The 18,170-nt window shown below is 47.4% G+C and overlaps 1 protein-coding gene across 4 annotated transcripts in view; it reads right to left on the reverse strand.

The window, feature by feature from the left end:
• Positions 1-685: 685 nt before the first annotated feature.
• Positions 686-18,170, reverse strand: part of LOC132427552 (tumor necrosis factor receptor superfamily member 10A-like) — a 35,183-nt gene continuing 17,698 nt past the window's right edge. Inside the window, exons 2-10 of one of the 4 annotated variants that reach the window (XM_060015173.1) lie at positions 10,170-10,272; positions 9,241-9,354; positions 8,412-8,523; positions 7,510-7,583; positions 7,324-7,422; positions 6,770-6,801; positions 6,131-6,307; positions 3,857-3,929; positions 686-2,668 (exon numbers count right to left, since the gene is read on the reverse strand). In XM_060015173.1, coding sequence (XP_059871156.1) covers positions 2,355-2,668; positions 3,857-3,929; positions 6,131-6,307; positions 6,770-6,801; positions 7,324-7,422; positions 7,510-7,583; positions 8,412-8,523; positions 9,241-9,354; positions 10,170-10,272 — 1,098 coding nt within the window. In that variant the 3' untranslated portion in view covers positions 686-2,354. The other 3 variants (XM_060015172.1, XM_060015171.1, XM_060015174.1) reach the window with 3 other exon arrangements.

Consider the following 18,170-nt stretch of genomic DNA (forward strand, 5'->3'; position numbering starts at 1 on the left):
TGTAGTAACTCACAGGCAGGGGCAGTGGCAGGAGGGGGGCCCAAGGGAGTGTGCAGCTCTGCACCCAGCACCCTCACTCTGGGGAAGGGGACAGGGGTGGGACCATGGGGCCTCCCAGGAACTCTGGTGGGTGGGAGAGCCAGACCCTAAGGTCCAGGGGAAGGGAACTGGGGCTCCATGAGGTTGCAGGGCTGAGCCACTGGGCCCACTGATGAGGATGCAGAAAGGCCAGCGGGGAGAGAAAGGGAAGATGGCCCAGGAGTTGCAGGAGGCCCCCAGGTGAGGGGTCACAGAATGACCCCAGCAAGCAGGGCCCCACCCCACTTCCCAGCAGCTCTGTCAGAGCCGGTCTGCACCTCTAGGGAGCCCAACAGGCCCAGGTGTGGCCCAGAGACATCACCTGCGGAGGCTGTGGGGAAGCCGCGCCAGGCTGGGGTCCTCCCCCAGGGGAAGGGCAGGGAGGAGGAGCTGGATTGCAGTCCCCCAGGAACCTGGCGCCCAGAAATCCAGAGTCAGAGCAGGAGACACCCATGCAGGGCGAGCTTGAGCCCGAGGCATAAAAGGGAGAAGGATGGAGCAGGTCACACAGCAAGAACACACACCCCTGTACCTGTGTCACTCAGCACTGTTCTACAGGAGGACAGGAGGATGGAGGAGAAAAACACACATAAAATTATATAAAATTGCATATTTAATTTGGTCACGAATTCATAAAAATGCATATTTATATAAAATTATAAAATTTTAAATATAACATTGCATAATTTGGTCACAAATTCATAAACACATGAGTATTTTATACCTAATGATATTTCTTGTATTGTTTGATATTTCTAACAAAATCTTCAAGAAGGGGTCCTCTCATTGAGAAGAGACTTGAACAGGCATCCAATTTTCAAGTAAAACTTCAAAAGTATCATATTTGCACTGGCATGAAGCAATACAGGATGCGAGTTCACGTTTCTTAAAGATTCTCATTGGTAAAACACACAATAAACATGCGAACAAGTGAATATAGCTGACAGACACTGGCAAGGCTAATACTTTAGATTGGCACTCAAGGAAGTCTTCTGAGAAAGGGACAAGTGACCCAACACCTGCTTGACAAGAATCCATTTATACTTCCCACTGAAGATGAAGGCAAAGTGTCCTGCACAGAAGGAACAGCAAAGGCAGGAAACACCTGACTTCCAGAAAAGGGAGGGACATCAGGGCCAGGGGCATATAGCACCAAGACCACAGGGTCGGCCCTTCTAGAAACTCAAGTGGACTCCACATGCTATATCCTGATGTGCCTAGATTCAGGCAGTTCCAGGTTTGGCCACATTAGCCACATCAACCTTAGGGAAGACAACACACAAAGCTTTGAGATGGAATAGACCAAAAACCCCTGAGAATTGCTTCCACCATTAAATTATCCTGCAGCAGTTGGAACACTATGGAGAAGGGTTTAATGGCAGAAAGATATTTTTAAAAAGCAATAAAAGGACCAAACCTTAATATAGCAGCCATTTTAGGTCAATTCTCACAGTATTTAAGAGCTGGTAGTTTTGTGTGAGTCTCTTCTGCAGAAGGCCATGAGATCCTTTATATAGCCAATTCAGGTGAACAGGAGGAGGCCCAGGCACCACAGCCCAGTTCACGGATCCCAGATGCAGGGCTGCACGTGGATGCCACTTCTCCTCACTCTCTGCTCAGATGTAAACTCCTACCTACAAAAAATGTAACTATTCAACAGCTATAAAATTGACATGTTTAAAGTGGGCCCTGGAGAAGTCACCAGGCATCCAAAAGTGACCAAACTTCCTTTGAGGGAGAAGATGCTATCAGTGCTCTCCCCACAGTGGGCTTTTTCTCCTTTCCTTTTTTTTTTTTTTTTTTGCTTTTGTTGTTGTTGTTGTTGTTTTGTGTTTGTTCTTTTGTGCTTTTTGTTGTTGTTGCTTTGTTTTTTTTGCCTCGCAGCTTTTGGTATCTTAATTCCCCGACCAGGGATTGAACCTGGGACCTCAGCAGTGAAAACGCAGAGTCCTAACCACTGAACTGCCAGGGAATTTCCTCCTTTTGTATTTCTAATTGTTTTTGATTCCCAGCTCTCATCCAGGTAACCCACATAAACAACCTAGAAAGTATATTTGCAAATTTTATTTTACACTTATATAAATATATATATATAAACATTAAAGTATGAAGATTCACAATATGTTTGCACTTTAATGATGTGTATTATGTTACACATCAGTAAATGCATACATATCAACATGAATGACAAATACAAATAACAAATACAAATGAAAAGTGCAAGTCTATTATGATAAAAAAGTGTCTTCAGCTGAAAGGCTGAGGTCCTCAAACACTCAGGACACAGCAGAGCCTGCTTCACCATCTTCATAGACATACTTTCCCGAGTCCAGCAGGTGGTCCTGAATTGTCTCCTTTGCCAATGTTTGCCCCAGCTTTTCCAAGGCGTCCAGCAGGGTGTTGACTGAGGCCGCCCGTCCCTTGTTGCTGACCCAAGTATTCAGCATTTCATACAAGGCATCCCGAGGGACCCGGACCCCTTCTCTGACCAGAAGGATCTCATTTTGCGTGAGGCCCAACTGCCTCATGAGCAAATCCCAGGAGTCACACGGCACGATGGTTGCAAAGTAATCAAAGAACAGCTTCAGGCCTAAGTTCGGGGAAAGTCACAGAGACAGAGTTGGGACAGGCTTCAGAAAGGGCAGAGGACCCTCAGTCAGGCCTAGACCCCAGGGTGCGAGCTGAGGAGTGACCCCTGCTGGTGAACCTGCTGCTCTGCATCCCTGACATGCTTCCCATCAGCAGAGAATCAGGCCACACTGCATGGGCCTCACCTGTGCCCAAGGCACTGCAGGGAGTCCAGGTTTCCAGAGAGTCCTGCCCTAAGGGGGGATGAGGGCCCACCAGGGAGGGGAGATGGACGTCATGGAGGGAGAAGGTAGTCTGTGGTAGGAGACAGAGGGCGGGACACAGTGGTGCAACAGACCTCAGAGGAGGACACCTGCCGTTCTCACGAGAGTGAGGTCCCCTGGCTGCCACCTCTGCAGTGGGGACAGAGCAAGGGCCTGGAGGGAGGAAGGTCTCTGGCCTCACACCCAGCTCGGCCTCGCTGACTGACACTGTGGCAGAGCTAGATGGGGACAGACTCGGAGCAAGAATTTAACCCATAAAATGGAGCAAGCACCACCCACCTCACGGGACTGTACTGGGGATTCAATGAGACGTGTGTGAAATGCAGTGCACACCACCGTCCATAGGTACATAAGGTGGGCCCCGATACAAATTTATATTTTCTAACGGCTACACTGAAAAACGTAAAAAGTAACAAGTAATAACTAATTTTCATAAAATAGGGTACTAACTCAATATATTCTAAAAATTTTCATTTCAGCATGTAATCAGTATACAACAAACTGTTAATGAGACATATTACAGTCCTTTTTCCTACCAGTTCTTTGCAATACAGTATCGAGTTACACTACAGCTCATCAGATTTGGCCACAGGTCAGATGCTCCACAGCCTCCTGCGGCCCCTGGGTGCCCTGCTGGACGGCACAGCCCCTTAGATGCCTCAGGGTGGGCCAACCTGGCCCTGAGCAACAGGGGAGGAGGGAGGATGGGGGGCAGGGAAGGACAGGGAGGTGTTAGGGGACACTGTTAGGGGACAGAGGGGTGCAGGGTGGGGAGAAGAAGAGGGGGCAGAGAGGGAATTAGAGTCCCAAAGGTCCAGTGACAAGCCATCCCTGCTCTGAGTTGCCCTAACAGCTATGGGGACGGCAGTTAGGACACTGTCCCTCCTCCCTCCACTCCTGCCCCAGTGCCCGGGGAAAGCACTCACTTTCAGTGGGGTCTGCACCGTTTGCTGGAACCAGCAGCCTTCTCATGTGAGACGCTTCAGCTTCTCCTGGTTCCTGTAAAACACAGTGGAGAACAGCCTTGGTCTTAATCAGGGGTCCTGGGTTCCAGAACTGAGCCTAGCAAACATTGTTCTGAAATTCTGGCATATGCAGCCATAAGTGAAACAAAAACACAATGTAGGATATTTGAAGGGAGAAGACAGAATAGTCATTATTTGATATATGATTGTATTCTTACAAAACTCTAATGGTTTAGCAACAATACTTAAATGTGAATGTATGGATGGATGAATGTTAAAAATTGTAGCAGATAATAAATAATATAAAGAATTACAATAGTCAGATAAACTTATAAGGTTACAGAACACTTGTAGTACAAAGACACAGCCTCAACAAGAAATGAGAAATTTACCAAAGAAAAACACACATCTATTTGAGGTATTATAAAACCCTTGACTTGAAAATGCTACCTCTCTTCTTAAGAAAAATACAGAATATCTAAAAGACCTCAGTTCTTCCTCGATTAATTTATAAATTAAGGTAATACTCAAAAAATTAGCAGCTAAATCGAGTATAAGGAATGAGATGGTAACTCAGAACAATTCAGGGAGCTCCTCATATCTTATTTATCACAAAATAAATTCCATTTAACTTTTTTTTTTTTAATTTTATTTATTTATTTATTTTTGGCTGTGTTGGGTCTTCACTGCTGCATGCGGGCTTTCTCCAGTTGCTGCGAGCCGGGGCTACTCTTCGTGGTGGTGTGCGAGCTTCTCATTGCGGTGGCTTCTCTTGCTGCAGAGCACAGGCTCTAGGTGTGCAGGCTTCAGTAGTTGTGGCACGTGGGCTCAGTAGTTGTGGCTCGTGGGCTCTAGAGCGCAGGCTCAGTAGTGGCGCACAGGCTTAGTTGCTCCATGGCATGTGGGATCTTCCCGGACCAGGGCTCGAACCCGTGTCCCCTGCATTGGCAGGCGGATTCTTAACCACTACGCCACCAGGGAAGTCCCTCCATTTAGCTTATAAGCTCTATGCTACCAATCACATCATTTTAAAAAAGCCTACCTGGGCTTCCCTGGTAGGCCCACGCACCACGATGAAGAGTGGCCCCCGTTTGCCACAACTAGAGAAAGCCCTTGCACAAAAACGAAGACCCAACACAGCCAAAAAAATAAATTAAATAAAATAAATTAAAAGCCTACCTAAGAAATTAGAGAATTTTATCTTCTGTTTGATGAAGGACTTTTTTTTTTTTTTTTTTTTTTTTCCTGTACACAGGCCTCTCACTGTTGTGGCCTCTCCCATTGCGGAGCACAGGCTCCGGACGCGCAGGCTCAGCGGCCATGGCTCACGCGCCCAGCCGCTCCGCGGCATGTGGGATCTTCCCAGACTGGGGCACGAACCTGTGTCCCCTGCATCGGCAGGCGGACTCTCAACCACTGCGCCACCAGGGAAGTCCCGATGAAGGACTTTAAAAGCTCTGAGCAATGAAAAAATAAATGTATCGACAGATTTAATTAGTTAATATATAAAATTCTGCACATTAAAATACTAAACCAAATGAAAAAACACACATGCATGTACTCATGGGCACAAGAGCATGTGTGCTCAGAAAGACTCTTAACAGACAAGACAACAATCATCTCAAAATAATCAAAACAAAAAAAATACAAGTTTAAGTCAGTTTTTTGCTTGTTACCAAAAAAGAAATATATTAATGTCATATCAAAACTATTGAAATGATATGACCCCAAACGTCTGTGTGTGTGTGTGTGTGTGTGTGTGTGTGTGTAAAGTGAAAAATACTTCTATACGTTGACAAAGAGATTCTACTTCTACTAGGAAGCCACCCCACGAATATGTCTATTCATTGAGACAAATACTAATTTTCAAATAGATTCAACTTAATAATAATTTTGAAATAAATGTGAAATTCCTAACGTGATGAGGAATGGCTTAAAAGCATGTAACAATCACACAGAAAAATATCACGTAGCTTTAATTCCATCACTGAACAATCATGGGAGGGACCACTCTGGCTGTTCTAGACACCAGGAACGTGGTGAGAACAAGACAGATGATAAGTAGCATAAGAGCTGCCAGTCGACCATAGCAGGGGGTGGGCTCCCTTCCCCTCCATGACCATGATCTCCCTCCATCACCACTTCCCCATGGGACAGGAGACCTGACCAGCATCGGCCCTTCCCTGTTTCTACCACAGTCCTGGGCAAGCAGAAGGGCCAGGGCACCACACTCACCAGAAGACGCTTTGCTTCCCCCTGGGACTGGGCCGTGGCATCTGTCGGCTTCACCTGCTCTTCTGCCTCCTGCTCAGGGACCAGCTCAATCAGCGAATCTCTGTTGATCAGCATATTGTTGTGGGCATTGTCCAGAGCCTCAGAACCTCTTAAGGGATGTGAGCGCCAGAAGAGGACCTTGGGAAGGCAAAGAGCTGACTCAGGAATCCATACCCACAGATCCATGTAGTGTCTGCGGGGGACATTGTGGGTTTTGCTTCCCCACCTACTCCCATGCTGTGTCCCCCCAGGTGGGCACAGACTCAACACATCCAGGGCTCTGCTGATGGCACCTGGACCCTAGTGCTGTGCTAAGGGGGGTTCAGCACCCCTTCCTGACACCCTCCGTGCCCCAGGGTGCATCCAGGGTTATGGGGTGAGGGCGTCTCACAAGCAGGAAGAGGGACAGGGCTAGCACTGCCAACCAGCCTTAGAGCTGCTCTCAACAGGCCAGTTGCTCTCCTACTGTCAGCCCAGAGCCCTCAGGCCACTTGAGAGAGCCAGGGACAACAGCATAGGACAAACTGGGGACCGTGTCCACCCAGGGCCAAACAGTTACTGAGGGCCTGATGCCACCAGGTCCTGGAGAAACCAACTCACCTTGTCCATGCACTTAGGGTCCACACCACGACCTAGAAGAGAAGAGGCATCCGCCTGAGCCGTGGGGAGCGCCCTCTTGCAGCACCTCCCTCCCCAGGGACAGTGCCAGGGACAGGGTGTGGGCTGGGGGCTCAGACACTGAACAAGGAGCCCCGGGCCTGGTGACAGGGAGCGGGCCATTCCAAACCTGGAGAACCCTCGGGGAGGGAGAAGAGAAGGGGGAAAATGAAACCCATGTAAAATCTCTGGGGGGTTCTGCTGAACGACCCTCTCCCCTGACTCTTGTCACCCAGTCAAGGTGCTGACCACCTCTCTGCCCTGGCTGGGGGTCCTAAAGACATTAAGAACTGACCCTGCTCCCCGCCCACCATACTTGGCCAGGGGGAAGAGGGGACCGTCGCTGAGATGGGGGACTCATGCGATCCCGGCTTCGTAGGAGCAGGTGAGGTGGGAGGTGGAGGGGGATCCCGGGGAACAAGATCAGAGCCAAGCCAGGAGGACTGGGGAGATGGAGGAGGGGGCCAGCACCTCCCCCTTCCCTCCCAGAACTTCACCTTGAATGCAGAACCGCCAGAAAAGATATATGATCACCAGCAGCAGGAGACAGACAGGTGTAATTACAGCTACAACTGTGATCACCAGCTGTGAAGTGTCTGAGGAGGCAGAGGGAGTGGTGGGCAGTCTTGGGCGCATGGTCACTGTCTCACCAGGAACCGGGGCCTCCCCACTGGCCTGGGTACCTGATTTTTGGTCCACACATTTGAGGTCACTGAAGGGGTTACAGGGCTTGGCCATAACCATCCCATCAGGGCACCTGGGTACAGACACAGGGAGGACATGGAGGGAATCCGTCAGGGAAAACTGGCCAGATGAGGAGAAAGAGGGAGAAAACTCCCACCTGGGGTACCCTGACAAGACAGTGCAGGAGGGACGGGCTTCTCCTGTCTTCAGGGCAGGGTCCCTTCAGTCCCCCTTTTTGGGGAGAAGGATCTGGGCTTGTGCACTCCAGCCCCCAGGGCTCCTGCTGAGTGTTCAGAGCTGCCCCTTCAGGAGCTGGGCCTTCTCTGCAAGGCCTGCACTGGCCTCCCTGGGCTGCAGGGGAAGCCTATGTGAGGGGGCATCTCATCCAAGTCAAGGGTCAGAAGGGTTTGGGCACAAGCCAAGCCTCATCCTCCAGTCAAGCTTTAATACAAGGATCCTCTTGTCCTCCACCTGTTGACTCTTCCTACCAATCGCAGCCAGCACTGGAGCGTCAGAGGAGAGCAAATTACTATTGGCCCCTATGTCCCTAAATAGGAAAGATTCATTCCCTCTTATTGGGGGAATGAGGGCTGGATGTGAGGTCAGCTGAGTTGGCTCAGGGCTTTAAAGGAACCTTGAAGGAGCACACATATGGCCTCATTATGACTTCTGTCTGTGGTAGACACTTGTCTTTCTAGGCTCCTTCTGAGGAGGTGTGGGAAGGGGGCCCTGGGGAAGGACACACAGAGGAATGGGGAGGGGCTGCTGCACGCTCAGGAGACCCCACAGGCACAAGGGAGCCCTGAGGAGGTAGGAGGGGCTGCATGGAAACCGGAGAAAGGGGTACAAGGAAACTGGGGGTCTCTGTGGGTTGGGAGCCCCCTAGGCTCCCATGTCTCACCGGGTTCTGCACTTGTAGCAGAATTCAGGTGCATCTTCTCTACGGAAAGTGCCAGGTTTGCACTGACACTCAGTGTCCTTGGTTGAGGTGCACGGACTTTTCTCTTCTTCCCCTGGAGACCAAAGGTAAGGTTTTGGGGGTGTGTTTCCCTCACGTGTCTCTCAGCCATTCTTCACCACCCAGATCCCCACCCACTCAGTTCTACTCAGTTCAGGAAGTAATTTGGGGGCCATTTTCTGCAGCAACACACACAGACCATCCAAAGGACAGCCACTGTTCACGTGTCACCAATGGAGGCATATGAAAGGGACCATGCGTCATTACAGATCACATCAGGATTGGGAAGAAAAAGGTTTTAGGTCACAAATCAGGAGCAAGTGCTGGGGTGGGGGTGGGGCAGGGTGTAATACGAGACACTCTGGATGGAGAGGACCGCTTTGGTGACTTCCCAACACCTGGCCCAGCTGGTCATGAGAGAGGCTGAGATCCCGGAGCAGAAGTCACAGGGCTCACAGGGGACCGGCCCAGAGCCAGACTCGCCACACAGCTCAAACCCAGCCCTGTCCCACTCACCCAGGCCTCCCATGCTGTCACTAACCAGCCCCTCCGTCACGGGACACATTACTCCCCCCCTTCCAACTGATGCTCTGGAAGACTTCCCTACCAGGTGGCATACGTTATACAAATAATTTCTGTTTTCATTTATTTTACTGACCTAAGACAGGGTAGGACGAAGACCTAGCTGGGCTGGAAATCAGGTTGCTGACTTCCCGTTCCATTCAAATCCCATCTCATCACCCAACTGTAGGCATGGGGACAGGTTCTGTACCTGATTTGCAAGTCTTACAGAGTAAGCAAGAAGGCAGGGTGTTTGAATAATTGGTGTAATCCACCTTATCCGTGCACGGCACACAATCTCCACTGGTTTCCTCCATGTGGAACCCTGGGAAGGAAGGGAAAAGCTGGTGAGTAAAGCCCCACAGGATTCCCAGAGGCTGGCAGTGTGGACAGGGCTGCCTCTTTCGGCCATCCGTGGAATCCACACAGAGAACTCTCCCTGACCTGGCTTTAACCTTTTGATTCTGCATCTACCACGTACCTTAGACCAGTACTGCCAACAGGAATATATTACAAGCCACACATAAAAGCACATTCACAGTTGGCACATTAAAGAGTAAAAAGAAAGAGGCAATATCCAACACAGTATCATTTCAACATGTATCGATATAAAACAGTGAGATTTTTACTTACTTTAATACCTCACTAAAAAAATAAAACTCATGCTCCCTTCACAGTGTTCAGGGTTTATGGCCTCCTCCCACCTGTCCCGGTGACCTCTCCACCCTCCACTCACCCCAGCTGCCCCCTAGCTTTGCTCAAACAAGCCCAGCCCTGCCCCCTGGGGTGACAGTTCCCGGGGCCCCCTCAGGAGCACTCTACCTGGCTCTCTGCACCGAAGTCACCATCCCCAGGAGGCCTCACCAACCCCGACTCTGTCCCACCCATCACTCAATTATCCTCACGGTTTCTATCTCATCTCTCTGACTGTCATATCTGTCCATCTGTCTGGGTACCATCCTAGGAGGAGTGTTCCAGGAGGGCGGGGGCCTCGTGCCCTCCACTAGCACAGCGCCTGGCACACGGAAGACTTCCAGTAAATGCCTGTGGAATAAGAGCCGGGAACTGCAGGAATCAGAGGACCAGAAGGACATGAAGATAAGGGTGCGGTAAGGGTTGGAGATCAGTCTTAGAATGTACCTGGTAGACACTTCTCTGAGCGGCTGTGTTTCCCTCCCTGCGGGGAAGCTAATTGCTGGTGAAATTTTTCCTGCCTTATGGGCATGGCTGAAGCAGCTGCAATCTGTGGAGACAAAGCAGGGACAGGCATGAGTGGCTTTCAGACTCTCATCCCTCCCAGGATGTATCCCACAGTCCCTTGACCACAGCCTGCAAAATGAAACAGAACTGGGGCCTTTCTTCCAGCTATAAACTCTCATTCTTTTCATGTTTGTCCCCTGGCCTTTTGTGCTACCAAGTAACTTACACATAAATTTTTTTCCTGGTATTCCTTTCTCTTATAATAAAATAAAATATGTTTATTCCAGAAAGCATGGGCAAGGAAAAATTTTTTATAAGAACACAGAAACCACAGGGATCCCCCCAGTTAGAGAAAACATCCATTATTTTGTGTCTTTACTCCTTCTATTTGACCATACGTGTAATACTCTCAGGCTCGCTCTCTTTCTTTCTCACATGCGCGTCCGTGCGCGCACACACACATTTTCACAACTGAGTCATACTGTGCACACACTTTTTCAAAATCAGGATACAGGATCACAGTTGAGTAATGAACTTTTGGCTTTAACCGGACAAGCTGTCCTGGAACGGAAGCTGCTAGCGTTCCACATGAGTCACATAGAGGAAGAAGAAATAGCAATACAGAGTTTTGAGATGAGTCTCCACGCTAACAATGACACAATGGGGCCAGTCGAAAAAATCTGAATGGAGTCTGAGGATTTGATGAGGATTAACGTGTTGATGTTAGTGTTCTGATGTTGAAGGCTGTGTTGTAGTTTTGGGGGAGAATGTCCTCATTTGTAGGAAATATACATTCTTCAGTCATGGGATCTATCGTATCAGCAGCTATTTTTCACATGGTACAGGAAAAAGGGGTGGGGGTTGTATAGTCTTTGCAACTTTGCTTTAACCTGGGAGTGACAAAATAGAAAGTGAAATTAAGGGAAAAAAAAGAAAGAAAGAAAAACACAGTTAAGATGGAAACAGCTTACGTTGAGCCCAGTTCAACTGCCTGGATCTAAAAAAGATAAAATGCAGCTCTCTTCCACAGAAAAGTCTGTCAAGTATTTGGGGACAGCTAAGCCCACATACGTCCTCTAAGTCGTCCCTTCCCCAGGCTGGGCCTCCTCTGACTCCCCACAAGTTGGTGGAATCTCCTTTCCCTGCCTTCACAGTCCTATTCCCTCCTCTCTTTCCTGGTTCTCCTCTCACAGGCGCTCTCCCTCAATGTTTTATTATGAACATTTTCATGCATCCAACAAAGTTTAAAGATCTGTACGGTATAAACTCTCATATACTCACCACCTAGATTCTGTAACTAACATTTTGCTATATTTGCTTTATCACATATTTCTTTCTTTTTTAAATTAATTTATTTAATTTTTATTTATTTTTGGCCGCGTTGGGTCTTCGTTGCTGCACGCGGGCTTTCTCTAGTTGTGGCTCGCGGGCTCTAGAACGCAGGCTCAGTAGTTGTGGCGCACGGGCTTAGCTGCTCCACGGCATGTGGGATCTTCCCGGACCAGGGCTTGAACCCGTGTCCCCTGCACTGGCAGGCGGATTCTTAACCACTGCGCCACCAGGGAAGCCCCAAATTTCTTTCTTTATCTATCCCTCTGTCCATTCTCCTATGTGTCTTATTTTTATGACGAAATTCACGTCTGCAACTCAATACTTCAGCATTGTCAGTAACTTGAGCTCCATATTTCTTTACAGTTTTTTTCAGTGTTAAGATTTACAAAGAAAGAAATGCACAATTCTTAAGGGTACCATTCAAACAGTTTTTAAAAATACATACACTTGGGAAACCCAAACCCTCTATCTAGATCCTGGAAATTAGCATGACTACAGAACATTCCTTCACACCCCTTTCTAGGTTATCCTAATCTCCTATGTGACTCCAAGAGGAAGCGGGCCTTCATCAGATGGAGGAAGGTCTCTTCTGCCCTGATATAATGAGAGGTTTTAGCATGACAGGGAGGTTAAGAGTTGTCGAATGCTTTTTCTGCATCTGTTAAGCTGTTCATATAGTTTTTCTCCTTCATGGTGTTAGCATAGTGAAAAACAGACTCATTTTCAGATGTTATTCCTGTGACTAAACCCACTTGGTCATGGCATGTTTTCTTCTTTAAATATTCCTGAATTTAGTTTACTATTTGTTTTGTTAAGGAATTCTGCCTCTGTTTTTAGGAAGGATATTGAAACATATTAATATTTTTCTTCTTTTCAAATGTTTTTGTCAGGTTTCACTATTAGGGTTATGCTGGGCTTAGAATCTACTGAAGAACTCTTATGTTGTCTGAAAGAATTTGTGCAAGATTTTTGTCAGTTCTTTTACTGTTTGTATTTTTGCCCCCTCCCCTGCTGCCTAATCTGGGGTCTCCTGGTCATCCACCCCCAGTCTCAGAAATCTCACGGATCTTTGAAAATCTCTACTGGCACTGAGGAATCAAAACCACAGCACTGTGGTGCCCCATTTTTACTTCTTAGACTAGCAAAGAATTAAAGTTTAATGTGGCAAAGGGGTAGGGAAACAGGCACACTTGTGGACTCTCGGTGTGAGGTAAAATCGTCCAGCCTTCTTTTGGAGGCCAGTTTATCCTTATCTAAACAAAAGTGTAAAATTATCTAACCTGCTGACAGCAGTTCCACTTCTAAGGAGCTACCTAACGGACAATGCACATGGCTACAGGGATACTCGACAGTGCGTACAGGCACCCAGAGCCATTCATCAAGCCGTGTTCAACATGAATCCTACCTATGATAAACTGATAATTTTAAAAACTAAGTCTATATTTTTTTGTGAATACAAAACGCTATTTCTTTTCTGATTTTTAGTACTAATTTGTACAATGAAAAGTACACATTTTCATGATTCCTGTAACCTTGTTAGGCCCTTAATTTTTTTTTTTTTCCTGTGAACATATAAGAAACTTCGAAAAGAGCCTCAAACCACCGGAGAAAGCAGTGGAAGGAGGCACATTTTTTTCCATAGTGAGTTTCTTTAGGATGCACACTGATAGTGATAAATCGCCCCCAGAGCCTCCAGCTCGCCTCCTAAAGAAGTGGTGAGAATCTGGTCCCAACTGTGGGTTGATTGATGGTTTCTACACAGCACCCATAAATTGCAACAAACAGCAAGCAACGTTAAGGGTTGCTCCCCTTTCAGGGAAAAGGAAATTCAAAGGAGCTTAAGGCAGTGGTGGGGGAAGGCAGGGGCCTACACGGTTAATCGATTTACAAAGGACACGTTTTAAAAGTTAAACGTAGTGCAAAATAAAAAGAGAGAGAGAAAAAGAGTGAGGAGGATCGGAGGAAGGAAAGGGGAAGAGAAAGAAAAGGCGATCTGTCTGTCACTCGCTGATGCTCTCCTGGGACCAATCTGGAGGCCTGACCCTCCAAGGACCCGGAGGCGGAGAGCGGGCTCTTCTCCTTCGGGGCCGCAGGTAGATGTTGCCAGCCCCGGATCCGCACTCCGCCACCCCCTCACCCCCTGTACTTGGGCTTCGCCCGGGTGGGTGCTGCCGGGACATGCCCAGCCGTGTCCCGCCCCCCTCGCCCCCGCCCCTTCCCGGCCACGGAGCGCGCCATCTGGAGCCGGGACTCGCGGCGGGAGCTCACCGACAGCAGGACACCCAGGACGAAGAAGATGAGAACCAAGGGGCCCCGCAGCCGAGGCCTGGGACCGGGGGTGCGCCCTGCCCGGGTGCTCGAGGCGGCCTGTGTGCTCTGTGCCCGCTGCCACGCGCGGTCGCGGGGCGCTCGCTGTCCAGGTCGCCGCGGAGTAGCCATCAGGAATGAAAGTGTGCTTCGTGGGGCGCGGGATCGTCCCTGCCGCCTATGGGATGCGCGGAGCAGGGCTCTATGGTCTAATGATTCAGCCTGACGCTAGCTTTATATCCTCGGGTTGAGTCACCCGCGGGGGCGAATGAGCTACGCCTTCCGTCGAGTTGACGTAAACATTCACCACTTCTAGCCAATCGTGTGTGGCTCAGGAGAGGAGCCCAGCGACCTTGACGGCACCTCTGTTTCAAAGAGGAAACTGCCTGCTTTGGCGGCTGATGCCCGGGGATGTGCCTTTGGAGGTGGGGACAGGGCACCTCCCACATGCTCTGTTGTGATCCGGGCTGTGAGATTCAGAATCTGCGTTCAAGGCGGGTCCTGACCCTGCCCCTTTGCAGGGCAAATGCCCCACCCGTTCATAAACCCTGAACCACCTGTCTTCTGACTACCGCCTTCTGCCCACTCTCAGCTTCTGCTCCTCCCCGCCCCCCTTCCATTGACCAGGGCCCCAAGGAGGCCAGAGAACAGGGACTCCCAAGAAGTAGACCCCCCCCCCCGCGAGAGTCTGCGGAGCGCCTCCAGCCCCCCTTGGCACAGAGTGGATGCCCTGCACGTATTGTAGGGGTGTGAACTAAGAAACCTTGAATTGTTAGAAAAATGAGTAGACTGCCAGACTCACTTGCACTTTCTGAGATTTAAGTGCTTAGAGAATGAGAGAGACCTGGTGGGATTTTTTGCCCTGGGCCTATTCACGTAATTAATGTTAATGATCAATTTACTATCGAATTACAAATAAGTATTTATTTAAAGGCAAAGGATACACACTATATTTTCCTGTTGTGAACTCTACTTTTTAAGGACCTTAATTATCATTAGCATGGCTGTATAAATTTACTTTCATCACGTTTGTTTTATAAACCTGAAGTTGTACCTGATAGAACATTTGGACCCTGGTGAATACCCCCTCAGGGTTCCCAGCATCTTCCTCTACCCTCTCCCTCACCCTCCAGTGTCTGGGCCTCTGATATCTGCGGGCTCTTGCCATGGACTCCATGGTGCTGTTCCCAAGCCCGAGTCTGTCCCCCATTCTTCACTGGTGCTGGGCCCTCTATCCTAGGGGGGTGTGAGCATTTACAACACAATGCAGGTACAAATACTTTGTTAAAAAAAATTTTAAAGTTCCATCAAAGTCTGTTACGGCACCTTTCAGATATAATGATGCAAAATAAAGAGAAAGGAACCTTTATTATGAAAACCTCTTCCACTGAAAGGAATAATCTATTCCCGGTGAGCCTGGTTCAAAGCAGAGTAAGTCATCCTCCTCTTCCCTCTATGCCTTTCCTTTCTTTCCTTCATCATTTTGCTCCATAGGCCTACTTCCTATTAGGATGTTGCAGATTGGGAACAAGGGTCCCTGTCCTTTGCTGCATGGTGGTAGTGGTGGGGTGAAGTGGGGGGGGACCACAACTGGGAGGTGTTCTGGAAGCTGCCCCCTCAGAAGCCTGGTGAGGGCCCAGAAGCCTCGTAGGGAAGTGCTTCTGTATTAGCTGTTTGTCACAGCAATGCCCCCAACCAGACCCTATATTTGATTTTTTTTTCTTTTTTTTAATTGCAGACCAGAATACCAACATGTCCACTGGAGACCTCTGGGTTCTAATCATCCCTGAGTCAATAAATCCCTGTGTGACTTGAGGAAAGTTTTTTTTAATTAAAAACATTTTTAAAATATTTTACACACTGCCCCTTGACGCCGGTGGCCTGAGGCAGGTCTTCTAGTAACAGTCCAACTAGAGGAAGGGGAGTCTAAGCTGCTCCTGGGGAGGGGAGCTGCCAGAGAGAATCCAAGGCAGACTGGATGGAACTGATGACTCAGGCTGGTGGAGGTCTTGGGTACCCCCCAGCCTCGTCACCTACCATGGCACTGAGAACGAAGAGGAAGCAAGAGACATTCCAACCAGCCAGAGGAAATCCTCCCCAGCCCCTGTGCAAAAGCCCACAGTCATGGAGCTGTCTCTGAGTCTCTTAACTCTCCGTTTGCATACAGTCCTTTTTTCTTTTCTTTTTGCCTTTTGACCCTCTTCACCCATTTCTCCACCCCCGCCCACCCGCCCTCCCCACCTCTGGCAACCATCAATCTGTCCTCTGTATCTGTGAACTTGATTTGGGGGTTTTTTGGGTTTTTTTTTTTTTAAGATTTTATATGTAAGAAAGATTATATTGTATTCTCTTTCTCTGTCTGGTTTATTTCACTTAGGATAATGCCCTCAAGGCCCATCCATGTTTTCACAAATGGCAGGATTTCATTCTTTTTATGGTTGGATAATAGCACGTCGTGTGTATGTCTGTGTGTGTGTGTGTGTATACATATATATATGCCACAATTTCTTTATCCATTCATCTATTGATGGACACTTAGGTTGTTTCCAGATCTTGGCTATTGTAAATAATGCTGCCATGAACATGGGTGTGTTCCAGTTAGTGTCTTCATTTTTTTCAGATAAATACCCAGAAGTAGAATTGCTGGATCATATGGTAGTTTCATTTTTAATGTTCTGAGGAACCTCCATAATTTTTCATAGTGGCTGCACCAATTTACCATCCTACCAAGAGTGCACAGGGGTTCCCTTTTCTCCGCTGCCTCACCAATACTTGTTATTTCCTGGGTTTTTTTGATAATAGCCATTCTAACAGGTGTGAGGTGATATCTCATTGTGGTTTTGATTTGCATTTCCCTGATGATTAGTGATATTAAACATCTTTTCATGCACCTGCTGGCCATCTGTATGTCTTCTCTGGAAAAATATCTGTTCAGATCTTCTGCCAATTTTTTAATTGGATCGTTTGGTTTATCTTATTGAGTTGTATGAGTTGCTTATATATTTTGGATATCAGCCTTTTATCAGATATACGATTTGCAAACATTTTCTCCCATTCAGGATGTTGCCCTTTTGTTTAGTTGATGGCTTCCTTTGCTGTGCAGAAGCTTTTTAGTTTGATGTAGTCTGACTTGTTTATGTTTGCTTTTGTTGCTTTTCCTTTTGGTGTCAGATTCAAAAAATCATTGCCAGGACCAATGTCAAGGAACTTACTGCCTACGTTTTCTTTCTAGGAGTCTTATGGTTTCAGTTCTTACGTTCAAATCTTTAATCCATTTTGAGTTAATTTTTGTGTATGGGGTAAGATAGCGGTCCGGTTTCGTTCTTTTGCATGTGGCTTTCCAGTTTTCCCAACACCATTTATTGAAGAGACATCCTTTCCCCATTGTATATTCTTGACCCCCTTGGCATAAATTAATTGACCATATATGCATGGGTTTATTTCTGGGCTCTCTATTCTATTCCATTGATCCATGTGTCTGTTTTTATGCCAATACCATACTGTTTAATTACAATAACTTGGAAATATAGTTTGAAATCAGGAAGCAGGATGCCTCTAGCTATGTTCTTCTTTCTTAAGACTGTTTACGCTATTTGGGGTCTTTGGTGGTTCCATACAAATTTAAGATTATTTTATTTATTTAATGTTTATTTTTATTTTTTTTCTTATTACTCATCCATTTTATACACTTCAGTGTATAAAATTTGTCCTTAATTTTTCTTTGTCTTTAATTTTTGCCAATTTGCTTACTATGTGTCTCGGCGTGTTTCTCCTTGGGTTTATCCTGTATGGGAGTCGCTGTGCTTCCTGGACTTGGGCGGCTCTTTCCTTTCCCATGTTAGGGGAGTTTTCGACTATAATCTCTTCAAATATTTTCTCGAGCCCTTTCTCTCTCTCTCCTTCTGGGACCCCTATAATGTGAATGTTGTTGCGTTTAATGTTGTCCCAGAGGTCTCTTAGGCTGCCTTCATTCCTTTTCATTCTTTTTTCTTTATTCTGTTCTGCAGTATTGAATTCCACCCTTCTGTCTTCCAGGTCACTTATCCGTTCTTCTGCCTCCGTTATTCTGCTATTGATTCCTTCTAGTGTATTTTTCATTTCAGTTATTGTATTGTTCATCTCTGTTTGTTTGTTCTTTAATTCTTCTAGGTCTTTTTGAACATTTCTTGCATCTTCTCGATCTTTGCCTCCATTCTTTTTCCAAGGTCCTGGATCATCTTCACTATCATTAATCTGAATTATTTTTCTGTAAGGTCCCCTATCTCCATTACCTTTAGTTGTTTTTCTGGGGTTTTATCTTGT

Source organism: Delphinus delphis, chromosome 6, assembly GCF_949987515.2.
Source record: "Delphinus delphis chromosome 6, mDelDel1.2, whole genome shotgun sequence".
Classification (NCBI taxonomy): Eukaryota; Metazoa; Chordata; class Mammalia; order Artiodactyla; family Delphinidae; genus Delphinus; species Delphinus delphis.